This window comes from Physeter macrocephalus, chromosome 7 (genome assembly GCF_002837175.3).
Source record: "Physeter macrocephalus isolate SW-GA chromosome 7, ASM283717v5, whole genome shotgun sequence".
In the NCBI taxonomy this organism is placed as follows: domain Eukaryota; kingdom Metazoa; phylum Chordata; class Mammalia; order Artiodactyla; family Physeteridae; genus Physeter; species Physeter macrocephalus.
Genome location: NC_041220.1, coordinates 8427737 through 8439007, shown reverse-complemented (window position 1 = coordinate 8439007; position 11271 = coordinate 8427737). Strand labels below are relative to the sequence as shown.

The 11271-nt window shown below is 36.8% G+C and overlaps 1 protein-coding gene across 2 annotated transcripts in view; it reads right to left on the bottom strand.

The window, feature by feature from the left end:
- Positions 1-1396: 1396 nt before the first annotated feature.
- NUDT9 (nudix hydrolase 9) overlaps positions 1397-11271 on the bottom strand; it is a 32188-nt gene continuing 22313 nt past the window's right edge. The window contains exons 5-9 of one of the 2 annotated variants that reach the window (XM_028491583.2): positions 9913-10024; positions 8131-8277; positions 6145-6229; positions 4369-4446; positions 1824-1910 (exon numbers count right to left, since the gene is read on the bottom strand). In XM_028491583.2, coding sequence (XP_028347384.1) covers positions 4370-4446; positions 6145-6229; positions 8131-8277; positions 9913-10024 — 421 coding nt within the window. In that variant the 3' untranslated portion in view covers positions 1824-1910; position 4369. Of the gene's footprint in view, positions 1911-4368; positions 4447-6144; positions 6230-8130; positions 8278-9912; positions 10025-11271 lie in introns of both variants that reach the window. The other variant, XM_007108917.4, reaches the window with a different exon arrangement.

Genomic DNA, 11271 nt, shown 5'->3' with positions numbered 1-11271 from the left:
TAGTCATTCTTTAAATACAATTTCCATATAACCTAATATCTTTACTAATGTCAGGTTAGATGTGTCAAAACTATGAAAACATAAGTAAATGTCATTCTTTAGGCAATTGCTCAAACTTCCTCAAGGGCTTTTGTAAGTAGTGTCAATTTTAGAGAATTCTGTTCCATGCCAGGAAGAAGCAATTTCTTCCTACCGAACAGTAAACATAGAATCAGACTCTTTCATGCTGGAACAAGGTTATCCTACCCCTCACCCAATGAGCAGATCATTCTTGTCAAGTACGAGTCCCTTGTTATGTACCCAAGGACCAGGATTTTATGGATTTTCGAGAATTAATACTGCCCATAAACCTTAAAACTCTTCCAGAGAGGTCTGAGGCAGCATCCTGAAATCAAACATTCCAATGTTTCTCAGCAAAACTTATAGTCACACTAAGGGGAAAAAAGCCTCCTGTCAGTTCAGTTCAAATTTACCCCAAAGGAGTTTTGACACTAACTCGGGGTTGGGGGGAGAGGAAAAAAACAAAACAGAACACCTTTTCGATTGATTTACCTTAGCCCCAGTTCTGTCCTCTAGCTACAGAGTAAGCCTAATACTCTTTTCAAATATCTGAAGGAAACAACCATGTCTCTATCCCCTAACCCTCCTTTTCTTCAGATGCCCCACCTGTAGTCCAACTGGAATGAAGATGGAATTATGACAGTCCCTGCCTCAGGCTGACAGGAATTAGGATCATGAGACTTTCCCAATGGATATCTTGGCCAGAATGTGACACACATGCAACAAAGCAGTGTTATTTTCCTTCCTCTTCCCTGCTTCCAAGAACACGTGGAACACCAACTCTTTCCTTTCCTCTGGGAATTACAATGTTAATAGTGAGTTTCTCAAAAACCTATGTCAGTCTTTAACAATCTCTTCCTAACAAAAAACACCAAAACTCCCAAAGACCTCCTCTGTCTCTGATTTCAGTTCCTTTCTGAACATCTACTTTTAATTCATTTATGGCACATACAGTTACAGTAGAGTGAAATGCACATAGCAATTTAAATTACTAATTTCCTGCACACATTTTTTAAATTCAGAGCTCTTGGAAATGAGAACATGAGCTCTTGTTCGCTGATCTTGACATTTACCAACTAAGAGTGACTGAAATTTCCTCATAAAACTTACAACTCTAAAAGGCAAGAATACATCAGGCTTCCACTTTTGAAAGCAGCTTCGACAAGATCATGTAAAGCAAAATGCAAAGCAAATAATTTAAAGATAAATCAGATTAAACAATGGTGATCGGTGCTCTTCTGAAAGAAGCTTGATGTGACAGGGACATCCTTCAGACCTCAGAAGATCAATGGGAAAAAAAAAAAATGACAACCAAGAACTACATGGAAAGCAGAAGTTATGGCTGAACAGAAATTTACCTTTATTTAGATTCTGATTCTTCAAAGAGCATCAGTTGTTAAATTTGGTTTAAGCCATGCTTAAATAAAATGCATACAAAATATGATTATTTATAGCTCTTTTGACTGGAAAGCAGAAAATTCTGTGTTCTGTTTCACCATATTTGCTAATTTGATTCTGATGCAAAACCTTCTAAATGCAAATCATTTTGAAAGTGAATAAAATAATTTCCAAGTGATCTACCCTGCCCTTTTTATATATGAGTTCTGTGAGGCCGCCTTCTTTTCAGTACGTGTTCCTTTGTTGCCATCTGGCTTACGTGGAGGTCGCGAGCTATAACCCATGGCAGTCAGTTTCAGAGTCCTCGCCCCAGTGGGCATCTCGTTTCTCTGCCACAAGTTTGATGAATTGAGAGTGACTAGCATAAAGCTTGAGTTTATCACTGATATCCACCCATTTCACTTTTCCAGCATCATCTCCAGCTTCTAAGGTAAGGTTATCCATTATCTCACCTGGTTACCAAAGAAAAAACATCATCAAGAAAAAGTAATTTATTCATTTCGTTTTCAGCATAATTCTGTATCTTCAAGTATTGTCACTATAATAATCTTAAATCATCATTATATTAAGTGGCCAAGTGAATTAAAAACTAGAATATTCCAAATTTCCCAAATGCCCAAATTTTAACTAAGTTCCTAAATTTTAAGTGACTGTACCAGTAAGAAAGCTTTTCTCTTTAAAAAGTAAAAATATTACCCTTAAAAAAAAAAAAAAAGAGTTCACATTAAATAAACATGAACACTCACATCAAAATTCCAGAAGGATTACAGATTTAAATGTTAAAAAAATGAAAGAAAACAATTACTGATGACTCACTTTAGAGTCTTAAGGTAAGTGGACTCTTCCAAGTATAACACCAAACCAGAAACCATAAAATAAAATATTTAGTGGGGGTGGAGGGGGGTGGGATGAACTGGGAGATTGGGATTGACATGTATACACTAATATGGATAAAATAGATAACTAATAAGAACCTGCTGTATAAAAAAAAAATAAAATAAAATTCAAAAAAAATATTTAGAGTTATATTTATAAATACATATAAATATATTTATTAAAATATTTATGATTATCAAAAATTAAAAATAAATGCTTTCAATCACTGTTGGCAATCTAAATGGCATATTTCTGTAGGACAATTTGGCAATGTTTATCAAAGCTTTTAAAAAGCAAATGCTCTTTGATGAGCATTCATTCAAAAAACATCAGAGTGCCTCTTACGCACCAGACTCTGTACTAGGCACTGGGGATACAATAAACAACCCAGCAATTCCACTTCAAAGGATTTATCCTAAGGAAATAAAAAGACAAGGCTACTGAAGTATTCAAGGCAACATTATTTATAACCAAAAAGAGAAAAAGGGACATAACCGAACTTTCCATCTAGAGCGCACAGATTATTAAATAAATGATAAGACAGCTACACAATGCACTCCCATTAAAAGTGAAGCCGTTCTAGAAATACTGATATGGAAATATGTCCATAATATATTTAAGTGAAAATTCAAGTAACAAAACAGAATGTACAGTGTGAGCCCATTTTTACTTTAAAAGCAGCTATATAAAATCTGGAAAAAGATAAATCAAAATGCTAACAGTGATATCTTTGGGAAATGAAATAACTGGTGCTTTAAAATTTTTTTCTGCTTTATGTCACCTATTTTCTAAATAACTCATTATAAATACTATATCCTTTATCTTTACCTTTATGATTACCTTTAAATTAATAAAATAATAAAGCTGATTCTTTTAAGAATCAGTTGACTATTTCAGCATAACAGGTTTCTAAATCCCAGTGCTAAAATGACAGCTCTTTGTGTATCTCACAGCAACTACAACATCCAATTTTCAATGGAGAACCAGAATTAAGAAGTAAACCTGAATCTAAAAGTTAAATTAAAATATCTGATTATCTAAATAACAGTGTCCTCTAACATGCTCTTTATCAGATCTAATAATGTCTGAAAAGCATCCTCCCCTTCTGGTCACCTAATAAATTACACAAAACAGAATTCTAAAAAGTTTAAAGTTTATAGTCTGACATGTGAAGAGCTTGGAAGTCATCACTCCTATCCTCACACAAAAATAATCTGAACAAACTGAAAATCAACAACTCTTTTTGGATCCATCAGAGAACTGAGGTCACAGAGCACAATGCCACCCTGAAAACTGGAGAGACAGGCAAATACAGAGAATCACAACTTACAGGAACAGAATCCCACCTCTGCAGCTAGCAAGTGGCAGAAACACTTAAAAGGTAACTGACTAATTTTTGGAAACTGATCTGTGAACTAGCTTGAGAGAAAATCTCCTGGAGGCACAGTCTTGGGGTGGGAGGGTCACATTTTCAGGAGTTTTACCTCCAGGAATGCCACCAGGGTAAAGACAAGAAAAATCCCCACTTGCTTGCAGCAGGGAGAGGGGAAAAGTAACCATTCTGAAATAAGACAGAGCATTCTGCCCTTAAGGAAAACTATTTTACCAGTCCTAACCAACCTGGGGGAAGGGAAATACCCAACTCTAGCCTTCCTATCTCGCCTAAGGAGTGTGAGGGTGGAAGGAAGAAGCTGAGAAGCCGCAGTGAAGGTCACAGCCCAGGGACCCAGGCTCACTGAAAAACTAAGACCTAATCATTGGGGTCTCCTATTATTCTCCTCCAAAACCCCACAAACCCCTCCAAATCCCACAGCAATAGGGATTCCATAAAATAGCAGGGAGTGTAACTAAAGAACTGCGTGGCTCAGACCTTATTTAAGTAGTCTCCAGAGAAACCCAAAGACAACAGAAGAGACAAAAACAAAAACACCAGAGGAAATTTTAGCCTCTGACACCTACAATTACAGCAAATAGTAAGTACAGCCTAACTCCTAGTCAACTAAACATAAGACCTCACACTAAAGATCTATTTACCTCAGTGTCTTTTACTGGATACATCATGTTCACCTTTCAAAAAAACTAGAAGGCATGCTACAAGGCAAAAAGCACAGACTGAAGAGACAAAACATCAGAATCAGACTTGGATATAGCAGAGATTTGGAATTATCAGACCACAAAATTTTTTTTAAGTTCAGAGAGAAAATAAAACAGTGAAAACAGTGATTTGAACAACTCAAAACACTATAAAATCAACCTCTAGAGGGTCAGTCATTGTTTTTTAACTCCAAAAATAAATAGCTAACAAATTTATCAGTACTTAAGTTGTAGAGACCTGCTTGTAAATTATATTTGCATACTTCTCCTTCTGAAATATTTCTTGGAAGTTCTCAATACCAGGATGAATTATCCTAATACTTTGGTTAGAGTTGTTGTTTGGAAGTAATGAAATTGGTGCTGGGAGTTTTCTGAAGTTCCACAAGAATGTAAAAGTGACAGATCTTCTAGCTCCAGCCCATTTTGTAAGGAAAAAACTGAGTCCAAGAGAACATGTGATTTGTACAAGGTTATACTGAGACAGGAAGGGGGCAGGGCAAAACCTTTAAAAGAATGACAAAACCATTGCAGACTACATAAACTGGTTAGAACCAACTAGGTCCAAGATGGCAGATGATTCCACTTCCACTAGATCTTGAGCCTCAGTATACGCTCATTGTAATACATCAGCACCTAAATGACACACCCACAGGTGCCATAACAGTTCCGAGGCCGATCATAAAAGGAAAAAAGTGGGTGTTCACCCAATTCCTGGAAATCCCCACCCTTTCCCCCAAATAGCTGGAATAATCCCCCCACTCATTAGCCTATGAAATTACCCAGCCCATAAAAACTAAATGTCCCATATTTTGAGGCCTCTTGCCTTCTGGGATGGCCCACACTCTGTCTATGGAGTGTGTATCTCCCTGAATAAATCTGCTTTCACTCGGCTTGCTCTTGTATTCCCTCCCGCATGAAGCCAAGGACCCTCACTTGGCAGCCCGTCCCAGGGACTCGCCTGAGACCTGGGATATGATCATCCACTCGGGCCCTATTTTTCCTGCAACAATACAACTTAGAAAGGAGCCATGAGTGGAACATTCAGTTCTCTGACATGGTACCCTCATTTCCTTATGCTACAGATGAAAACAAAATATTTAAAATGTCATCCAATTCAGCAATAAAATATGTTTCAAAAGAAGCCAGCCATTCAATGTATGTTAAAATCATAATTAATTTTTAAGATGGCAGATTCCCACCCACCCTCTAAAATTTTTAAATCCATTGACCAGAAAAATACATTCATTTAAAATTTTTTCAGTACTTGGAATTTTTTTGGTATTGTTTTGTATTTTAATAATGCATGCTCTTATAAAATTATTTCAAACACTAAGACAGATATAAATCCCATTTCCTTTACCACAGCCATACTTCCTACCCAAATCTCCAGTTGCTTTTGTTTTTATTTTACACAAATGCAGTCATACAAACAACTTTACAACTTTAAGGCACATAATTTTAGTCTATAAATTTAACCTTAATTTTATATGCAACCAGTGGATTAAAGGATATTAGTTACTGGTAACACTTTTAAAGCTTTCTTCTACATATTCTTTTAATATAAACAATCTGCTTTCATACAAATATAATCCTATAACCAGTAGTTGATTGACTTAAAATGCTAAAATAGTCCAGATTTAATTGTGCCCCAGCAGTCTGCTTCACTTAAATTGGATCCTCTAATTCAGTTAGCTTAAAAAACATAAGTAAAATTACCTGTTTCATCATGGTAATTCACAGCTTCTGTCTCCATCCATGCATTGTCAGTGTTTCGAGGATCATCAACATAACCTTTATATATCTATTTTTAAAAGGAGACAGACCGAAAAAAAAGTGTAGGGTGAACAGGAATGGGTAGAGAAGAGCATGCGACCTCCATTAGAATCAGAAATATTCTGTTGCAAACAATGCACATTTAATTAACATTAGTGAACTGCACACTTAAAAATGGTTAAGATGGCAAATTATATGTTATGTGCTTTTTATCACAAAAAAAAAGAAATGTAAATATTACAGGACCTTTAATGTAGCATTCCATATGCTTGTTTTACATTTCCCAGGGAGGGAATTCCCTGATGGTCCAGTGGTTAGGACTCAGTGCTTTCACTGCCAGAGCTCAGGTTCAGTCCCTGGTCGGGGAGCTAAGATCCCACAAGCCGCGCAGCTCGGCCAAAAAAAAGTCGATGTGAAAATGAAATTAAGAAATTAAGAAAACAGGGACTTCCCTGGTGGTGCAGCGGTTAAGACTCCACGCTTCCAATGCAGGGGGCCCGGGTTCAATCCCTGGTCAGGGAACTAGACCCCACATGCATGCTGCAACTAAGAGTTCACATGCCACAACTAAGGAGCCCGTGAGCCGCAACTAAGACCTAGCGCAACCAAATAAATAAATTAAATAAATATTTTTTAAAAAAAGAAATTAAGAAAACAATTCCATTTACAATAGCATCAAAAGAATAAAATATTTTTTTAATAAATAAATAAATTTCCCAGGGAACAATATTCTCAAGAACATTTTGAGGCAGCTTTAAAATTCATAAAACCCTCAACACCTCAGACTCTAATTTCAGAGTTTGAGAATAGTCATATTTGGGCCATATGATTTTTTTTAAGACTCTATAAGTATTTTTCTGTTTTAATAACTTCTGTGATTATAGTTTTAGACATACAAAGATAGATTCTTCTAGTTAGAAGTCTATAAATAAGGTTAGTAAAGACTAATATTTAAGCTATTAACACGTGGAAAGATTTGGATCTAGCCATCTAACACAAATGTGACCCGAAACCCAAACAGCATATTGATATAAATAATTAAGAAATCCTAATTCTAGAAAGAAAACAAAGCAATTCAAAAAAAAGCCAATAAAAAAGAAAAGAAAATCGACCCTTTTCCTTATTATTAGTGCACATATACCTTATAAAGTGATTTTTTAAATCACAAAGGGTATGTAGACAAAACAGTCATGAGACTTAAATGGTTATGAACAAGAAAAACTCTGAATAACATAATTTAAAATGTAAATGTCCTTTCAAAAAAGCTGAATTCATGCAAAATTTTTTTTTAAAGAAGATGCTGGGGGTAGGAGTTTATTAATTTTATTTATTATTTATTTTTGCTGTGTTGGGTCTTCGTTTCTGTGCGAGGGCTTTCTCTAGTTGTGGCAAGCGGGGACCACTCTTCATCGCGGTGCGCGGGCCTCTCACTGTTGTGGCCTCTCCCGTTGCGGAGCGCAGGCTCCGGACGCGCAGGCTCAGCGGCCACGGCTCACGGGCCCAGCCGCTCCGCGGCACGTGGGATCTTCCCGGACCGGGGCACGAACCCGCGTCCCCTGCATCGGCAGGCGGACGCGCAACCACTGCGCCACCAGGGAAACCCCCATGCAAATTTTTTTAAAAAAGAAAAGATTTTCCGTTAGGTGGGTGAACTCAGTGTCACATTAGCTCGCACCTAAAGAAAAATTAAGAGGAAAAAATGTATTATAATAAATGATGTAACTGGCCTAAAGTTGGACTATAAAAATTTAAGTAGAAATCTATTTACAGTGAAGAGTTATAATTTAATTTGTTTTTATGAACGTGTATTTCAAATATACAAGTATTTCACTTTATTCAGAAAATGATCTACCAGATTTCCAGGTGAACTTTCAGTAATTTTCATTCATCCCCAGGACTAAATCCTTCCTGGAAATCTTCATTTCTTACCACTAGATGTTCCTGGCTGAAGAGCTTGTGCAACTTTTCCTCTAATTCTCTCTTTTCAGCACCAGATTTCTGTAAGGAGTTGAGAGCTTCCTCACCAAATTCTCTTTTCAGTGTGGCACTAATCTTCTCTCCTGGATCCACCATCCCCTAAGAGTCACATTTTTGTTTAAAAAAAGTAATAAGCTTTAATTCAATCAATAGATATTTACCGAGTGATGCAGTGGACATATATTGCTCTATCTGCCCATAATCTTCTGTGGTATGTTCTTCTCTAAATCATTTGTTTCTAGTAGAAGCAGCTTAGCAGCGTATCCCATATACTCAACCATAGTAATTAGTCCAAGGTTAGCCTACGGTCAGCTGAGCCAGTCAGACTCCTTTCCTGGTATCTTCCAAAGTCAAGCTATGGAAGGACAGGTTGGAGGCAAGAAAGAATACAGCAAATTGATACTTTCCCCATTGGTCATTCCATTCCAGCCAAACTGACCTCCTCAATGTTCCTACGATGTGCCAGACATATCCCAACCTTAAGGCCTTTGCACCTGCTATGACTTCTGCCCAAGATGCTTCCCCCAGATATCCACATGGTTCACTCGTTCACCTCCTTCAGATCTTTACTCAAATGTCACCTTCTCAGGAGACCTTCTCTAACCACCCTATCGAAAATTGCAAACTCTCAAACACTTCCTAATCCCCTTCCTTGCTTTAGTTTTTTCCTTAGTATTGATATTTATCACCTTCTAACATTACAGTAACTTGTTTATGTTACATTATCTGTCTCCCTCACTGGAGTGTGAGCACCAAGAAGACAGGATGTTCGTTTATGCCACTCTGCTGTGTCCTCAATGTCTAAACCATTAGCTGACAAAAGGCGGGCAGATGCTCAAAATATACTGAGTAGATCAACAACCCTCAAAATTATATTAACGACAACAGCTCCCTGACTGATCAGAATTTCAATGACAATAAAAACATAAGATCCCGTGGTGATATCATTGTATTTTGCATTCAGCACTGAGTGAAGTTTGACTATTTGGCTCTTATAATTAGGCTAAGCTTTTGTCACAGTCAGCTACAACCTTCATTGTCATTCCATTTTACCCTACAAAGAAAAAAAGCCATTCCTGCAGATAGGAGAATGTGTATATAAAGAGCCATCCCCTCATCAGACTATCTCCATTTCACAATATGGCATGAAATATAAAACCCACTACTGAACACATACACATTTTTAAAAGCCCCTTGCAATATACTACTGACATGAACCCAACAGAAGTATACTCTTCCTGATGATATTATGAAAACTAAAAAAACTACAAGGAACAGTAATAGTGTTATCTTTTTAAAAATACTAAAAATCTTACCTTGGGCTTGGAGCAGGTGATGAGCTCTGAGATGAAACCCAACATTAGTGAGTATCTACTATACCAGGTGCTTTATATGCTATCTCTAATAATCCTGTGAAATATATATGATTATTTTTAAAACCAAGGTCTGAACTCCATATCACTCAGCTCAAAGTGGAAAGGTCAAAACACAAGCCCAGGTCTAACTCCAAAGTCCACGTTCTTTCCCAAGGGTTTTAGAATTAGACTCAGATTCCAACAGCTTTGTTGTATTATCCTACATTTGTCATTGACAATGATACTTCATTGCAAAAGAATTACTGGGGAGGAATGGAGAATAAATGAAGTGGAAGAGAGCCATACACAATAACCTTGTAGTAAATAAAGCAACTAAAAAGAACTTAAAACACTGATTTGACTTAATTTTAATGCTTACCCCTGGAATTGCCCATTCTCCACAGTCTTTCCTTTTTATTGCAACAAACTGTAAGATGTTTTTCCCAGAAATGGGATGGGTAACTTTATTTCCACTTCTGTCCCTCTTCCACCTACAACAGTAATGTAAGGTCATAACTGATTTAGAACAAAGACCAAGGTTCTATTTCAAGCTTAAGACAAAGCTATAAAGATATATTTTTCTTTATAACAGAGTATATATAAATTCACCTCAAATCAGCTAGTTTTGTAAAGAAATATGGTTTTGTATTAAAAATATTCTTTATTTAGCACTGTTACAAACCAAGACAAATGTCTACTTTCCATAAAGGATATTATAGTCTCCATAATAAAAATTCAAGATATAAATAGTTTTTACTACTTAAAGTAAAATTTATCAAAAAAATTAAAAGCAGAACAGAATTTAAAAGAAGGGTCATAAAAGTTGTTTGTTTTTTTTTTTAAATTATTAGTGGTACACTTTATTTATTTATTTTTGGCTGTGTTGGGTTTTCGTTTCTGTGCAAGGACTTTCTCTAGCTGTGGCAAGCAGGGGCCACTCTTCATCGCGGTGCGCGGGCCTCTCACTATCGCGGCCTCTCTTGTTGTGGACCACAGGCTCCAGACGCGCAGGGTCAGTAGCTGTGGCTCACGGGCCTAGTTGCTCTGCGGCATGTGGGATCTTCCCAGACCGGGCTCGAACCCATGTCCCCTGCATTGGCAGGCAGATTCTCAAGCACTGCGCCACCAGGAAAGCCCAAAGTTTTTTTTTTTTAATCCAAGGATCCTTTTAAAGAATTTTAAGTAGTGAAAAAGATCTGTAATATTTGCTTTTAACAGTTCGCCGTATGTTTTCTGAAAAGCAGATTATATGATACAGGTTCAGCTGGTCTCAAAAAAAGTGCTTCTCAATCTTTATCCCCGCTTTTGATAAAAGAAGTCTCACACTATCCTTTAATTTAATTTTATATTTCAAATTGAATTGCATTTTTTTAAAGCACTGAGGCAACGTTAATTTCAGAATGCGCTTTTTCTAATCACAGCCTCCTTCACAAAGATGTTGATAAATCTCCCCTTCTCCTTCCCTACACCCACCACACCTACCTCCTCCTGCCGAATTTTAAGAATAGTTTTAATAGTCCCTTAGGCAAAGACAAAGATTTTGAACTTCCAGTACTAAGCCAAAAAAGAAAGCCTATGATCTAATCATCACTCCGCATGAGACTCAATAAAATATACTAGTTTAGAAGACCTAAATAGACATTTCTTCAAAGAAGATATACAGATTGCCAACAAACACATGAAAGGATGTTCAACATCACTAATCATTAGAGAAACGCAAATCAAAACCACAATGAGG